At 36.7% G+C, this 6,000-nt stretch overlaps 1 protein-coding gene across 1 annotated transcript in view; it reads left to right on the forward strand.

Moving 5' to 3' along the window:
* The window catches only part of MTO1 (mitochondrial tRNA translation optimization 1), a 28,722-nt gene extending 23,145 nt beyond the window's left edge, over positions 1 to 5,577 (forward strand). Inside the window, exons 11-12 of the mRNA XM_026007370.2 lie at positions 2,471 to 2,631; positions 4,490 to 5,577. Of these exons, the coding sequence (XP_025863155.2) occupies positions 2,471 to 2,631; positions 4,490 to 4,591 (263 nt within the window). The 3' untranslated portion in view covers positions 4,592 to 5,577. The remainder of the gene's footprint in view (positions 1 to 2,470; positions 2,632 to 4,489) is intronic.
* The last annotated feature ends 423 nt before the right edge of the window (positions 5,578 to 6,000 follow it).

Raw genomic sequence — 6,000 nt, forward strand, 5'->3', positions numbered from 1 at the left:
GCCCAGGGCGCGATCCTGGAGACCCGGGATCGAGTCCCACGTCGGGCTCCCGGTGATGGAGCCTGCTTCTCCCTCTGCCTGTGTCTCTGCCTCTCTCTCTCTCTGTGTGTGTGACTATCATAAATAAATAAAAATTAAAAAAAAAAAAAAGTTTATTTAAGTCATCTCTACACCCCACTGTAGGGCTTGAGCTCATAACCCTGAGATCGAGTCACATGTTCTTCCAACTGAACCAGCCAGGTGCCCCTAAATTCTGTATTTAAACTTGGTTTGCAATTTTACTTTGATCCATAAATCACCAGATTTGTGTTAGAATTATCCAGAATAATTTAACTTGTTCATAGAAAACCCTGACTTCAGCCACAGAGTAGCTACTATTTTGCCTTTTTTTTTTTTAAAGACTCTGGCATATATAGACTCTAATTTATATCCATGGCTTAAAAGAAACATTAGGTTAAAATATATCATTGACTGTCAAATCACTATATGCCTCCCACGCCCACCAGGGAGGAAGTTTCTTGATGGCAGAAATCAACTTCGGATTCTTCTTTGTATTATCTCTGTTTTGATATATATTTACATATATATATATATACACACACACACACACACACACACATATATATACACACACATATATCTATATATCTATATATATATATATATATATGAAAGTTTAAATAAATATACCTTTAACATATATATTATCTCTCATTATATCCCATAAACTTCTATAGGGTCTATTTATGAGTCATACAATTATATTACAGTTTTTTGTGCTAATTTGTCATATTACAACTTGTATTAAGCCCTTTACATGCAGTATTTTGTTTGATATTTAGAACTGTCCTGTGAAGAATGGGTCTTAGCCTTATTGTCTTAATTTTACATTAAGTGGTAACTTGCCCAAGATCACAAAATTGGTGGGTGGCAGAGCTGGGATTTGAACTTAGCTTGTCTGACAGCAAGGCCTGTGTACTTAACAACTATCTTTTGTTGCCATGAAGACCATCATAAGTCATCTGGGTTAGCCCTTACAATTTCTAGATATGGGGCATCTGGGTGGCTCAGTCAGTTAAGTGTCTGACTCTTGATTTCAGTTCAGATCTTGATCTCAGGGTTGTGAGTTCAAGCCCCACATTGGGCTGCATGCTGGCATGAAACCTACTTTAAAAAAGAAAGAGAGAGAAAAGAAGGAATGAAGGAAAGAAAGAAAAAGGTAAGAATCTAAGGCCCAGAAGGATAATGATGGGCCCATACTCAGAGGGTAGAGCCAGGCCCAGAGCCGAGATTTTCTAACTGCTAGTCAAGTAACTGAAGCAGATATTACCAAAACCTTTAGGGAAGACTGGCTTTCTTAAACAGGATAGATTGACTACCTCAATTTAGACTTGATCTGATTTGATTTTTTAAATATTTTATTTATTTATTTGACACAGAGAGATATAGAGCACAAGCAGGTGGAGCACCAGGCAGCAAGAGAAGCAGACTTCCAGCTGAGCAGGTAGCCCGATGTGGGGCTCCATCCCAGGACTCTGGGATCATAACCTGAGCTGAAGGCAGATGCTTAACCAATTAAGTCACTCAGGCACCCCTCAATTTAGATTTTAAAACAGGTTTTGAGTTTATTTTTCTAAGAAGAGAATGCTATACAAAATAATTGCTAAATTATCCTTCTAACTTCACTTGAATAAAACCTTAAAATATTTAAATTGTTACATCTAAAAAACTCCATTTTTAATAAAAAATTATAGCTTTATAATGGACATGATTCTGAAAACCATTTTCTTAAAGAAACAGCTTATCTTTAGGACCTAAAATTCAAACTCACAGCCTATTGAGGGTTAGCACTGAGAGAGAGAAATTTACACTGAGAGGAAAAACAGTATCTTCTAATTTTCCAGATTTTTAAAATTTCTAACTAATCTCTACAATGAGCATGGGGCTTGAACTTACAACCCTAAGATCAAGAGCCCCATGCTTTACTGCCTGAGCCAGCAAGGAGCCCTTTAATTTTCCAGGTTTTATTTTTTTTAAGATTTTATTTATTTACTTGACAGAGAGGGAGAGTAAGAGAACACAAGCAGGGAGAACGGCAGGGGGAGAGAGAGAACAGACTCCCCACCAAGCAGGGAGTCTGATTTGGGGCTTCATCCCAGAACCTGAGCCAAAGGGAGACACTTAACCTGCTGAGCCACCCAGGCACCCCAATTTTCCAGATTTTTGAAATGTAAAGGACATGCAGTAAACTATCAGATGGAATGCTGCAGTTGGTGTGCAAGATATGCCCTCATTTAGCCTCAATTTTCTCATCTACAAAAGGGAACACTTACCCCACTTATTTCATGGTGCTGGGAAAAGTGTTGAAAGTGATAACGTATATAGAAGTTTTTGTAAATTGTAAAAACTATAAAAACACAAGTTGTTAATATCATCTGAGTATCATAACATAATTAATTCTGTTCACCAGCCACTTATGAATCAGTGTTGTTCCATCAGCAACAACAAATAAAGGAAGTTCAGCAGGATGAAGCTCTCCAACTGCCAAAAGACCTAGATTATTTAACCCTCAGAGATGTGTCTTTGTCTTATGAAGTTCGAGAGAAGCTACATTTCATTCGCCCAGAAACGGTAAGAAACCAGGCAGTGGAAAGGAGCGGGTTATAAATAAAGAGCCAGTGCTTTAATTTTTTAAACTTTGATTTATAGTGATCACATAATTAATGTTTTGTTTCATCATAAAAAATCTAACCTTGTATTTTCTTATATCTCTTTGTATGACAGATGGTTTGTTTTTGAGAGACCAAAAAACTTAGTCTAAATAAATAACTAGAAGAATTGAGTTGATTAAAATTATTCTCTAGTTCCTACTATATGCTAAACCATCAGTGCAAACAAACCAGTATAATACATGATAAAAAAGAAAACACATTAGGTTAATACATGCGAGTAGTTTTAAAATCACCGCTTGGATCCCTCCATAGGAGTTCCATAGTGTTGGCTTAGAAGCTGTTAGGAGGAAAAAGGGAACCAAAAAAAGGTCCTGAACCCCATGCTTCAGTCTAAGTGTGTGTGTGTGTGTGTCTGTAAGTATCTGTAAACAAATTAAAATTTTTATTATATAATATATAGTATTGGACTTTTAATAACAAATATTTAAAGACTAATAGGCTATATTTATTGATTCTGAGATGCACATTTAATATTTATGCAACTGAGTTGTATCTTAAAAATGGATGGTGTATCATAGTTTAATGAGCAGTGGCTTTTTTTTAGTGGTGATTCATACGGTAAAAGGCACTTAACAAAAAAATAACCTGTAAAAAAAACTTTGAAAAGAAAGGTTTTTTTTAAAGATTTTATTTATTTATTCATGAGAGACACACACAGAGAGAGAGAGGCAGAGACACAGGCAGAGGGAGAAACAGGCTCCATGCAGGGAACCCAATGTGGGACTCCAGGATCACGCCCTGGGCCGAAGGCAGGCTCTAAACCACTGAGCCACCCAGGGATCCCCAAAAAAATTATTTTTAAAGGGAGAAGTGATTCCATCAATATAAACATGATGCTCTTAGTGATAATCATCATGGAAACTAAGCTTATAGGGCTTATATTTTATAACTCTGTATATGCTGTTCATTTTATGTTTTTATGGATAGTCATAGGCTGCACTGCACAATATGATAGCTAAATGTGACCATTTATATTAATTAAAATCAAACAAAACTCTGAATTCAACTCTTCAGTCATACTAGCTGTTTCAGGTACTCAATAGCTACAATTCTAGAATACAAAAAGCTCTGACAAGTGTTTGTTACAGACTCCTTTGGTAGCAAACCTGACCTGACCTAAGATTATTTAGTCTTGAGATGCCTGGGTAGCTCAGTGGTTGAGCATCTGCTTTCAGCTCAGGGCATGATCCTGGGGTCCAGGATTGAGTCCCACATTGGGCTCCTTGTGGGGAGCCTGCATCTCCCTCTGCCTATGTCTCTGCCTCTCTCTGTGTGTGTCTCATGAATAAATAAAAAATAAAATCTTTAAAAAAAATTATTTAGTCTTCATACCACTTAAAGTGAATATTCATACATTTCACTGTATAAATACACCACACACACACACACACACACACACACAAAATACACCACAGAAGTATTCATGAGATTATAGAGCACTGCCCAAGACATTGCTGAGCAGGTAACATTAGTTTGATGAAAAGAAAAATAGGTAGTCTATCATCTGTTAGTTATGTGATCTTTAACAAGTTGCTTTAACCTCTCTGAGCCTTATTTATAAATAAGGTATTAATTATTACATTCTCTTTACCTTTTTTTTACATTCTCTTTATCTACTTTATAATTATTTTGAAGATACATTAAGATAACAGTTTGAGAATATTTTATAAACTATTATATACAGATTGTTATAAAGAGCAAAATAGATTTGATTTGACATAGCTCACTTATGTTCCTCTTACGGTTTTAATTCTTAGATTGGGGCTGCTAGTCGTATACCTGGAGTGACACCTGCTGCCATCATCAATCTGCTCCGATTTGTGAAGACCACTCAGCAAAGACAGATGGCTATGAATTAATTGCCCAAAACTGATCAATGCTTATGTGATACACATAAACTTGAAGAGAGACAGTTATAGCTTTTATTCATAGAAGACTTCTAAGTAGTCCAAGAGTATAGATAGGATATAGAAAGTATTTATATTTAGCATCTGTTAAAATAATAAATTTATTAGGTTATTATGGGTTTGTCACTAATTTATAAAGAGGGCAGAGATTATAACTGTGCTTTTTTATGTATCTGAAAAAAGTTAGAAAGTCTACATTTATACTCTTTCTCTTAGGTGCTCTAACACAGAGAACCTATTAATATAACTGCAGTATTCATTAGAGAAATAATGGTGGACTTAAAACTAAACCTGAAAAAACATCTCAGTTTATAGATCTGCCTACTTATAAAGACCTTGTCCATTAAATGTTACCAAAGTGAAAGTCTTATGTTCCAACCTGTTTTGAAAGTTTATAGTCTTTTGCTTGGTTAATGAGGCAAATTCAAAGCCCTCAAATTCTTGGGGTTACAAATTTTAAGCTATACAAAATCACCTGGAATCATTCAGCTGATTTCCAGCATTAGAATGTAGTATGTAGGGGATCCCTGGGTGGCTCAGCGGTTTGGCACCTGCCTTTGGCCCAGGGCGCGATCCTGGAGTCCCGGGATCAAGTCCCATGTCAGGCCCCCGGCATGGAGCCTGCTTCTCCCTCCTCCTGTGTCTCTGCCTCTGTCTCTCTCTCTATGTCTATCATAAATAAATAAATCTTTAAAAAAAAAAAAAAAAAGAATGTAGTATGTAGGGTGAAAGTTGACTTCTAAGATTCCTGTACTCTTGCAGGAAATCCTCGCCAGTAATTATCTTTTTTCCCTCACCAGTAATCATTTTTGAACATTAATGAAAATCTGTAAAATAGATTGGAAATTATCATACCTTTCTTTGGTCCACAATATGGAAAATGTTTGGGCAACCTGGTTAAGGGAGAATAAAGGTAGTTATTTTATATCATACAGTAATTTCTTATGAAACTGTTAAGTCCATGATTTCTTAACACTAAAGACAAATCCATAGTAACTGGTGACTAGTATTTCCCTGTTTTTAAGTCAGAAGTAACAGAAAAACTGCAAAAGGTGCTGGCACTCCTCTTCTTCTTCAGTACTTTGATTCTCTCTTGTCACTACCTGGGCAACTCTGGCTGGCTGCCTCAAACACCTCAGCCTTTCTGTATAGACTAGAGGATGAATACAGACAAGTGAGCCAGAGAGCCTTGCTTGTCCCTGGAAATGCCAGCTCAGATCTCTGGTATCAGAGGAGAAGCTCTGACGTCAGCTTCAGGCCAATGCAGATATTTAAGACAGTACCATTTAAGACAGGGCCCTGAAGTCACTCTGGCTACAGATCTATGTGGTAAGGCTGATTATGGGTGTGAGGCAGCCAAA

This window comes from Vulpes vulpes, chromosome 1 (assembly GCF_048418805.1).
Source record: "Vulpes vulpes isolate BD-2025 chromosome 1, VulVul3, whole genome shotgun sequence".
NCBI lineage: Eukaryota > Metazoa > Chordata > Mammalia > Carnivora > Canidae > Vulpes > Vulpes vulpes.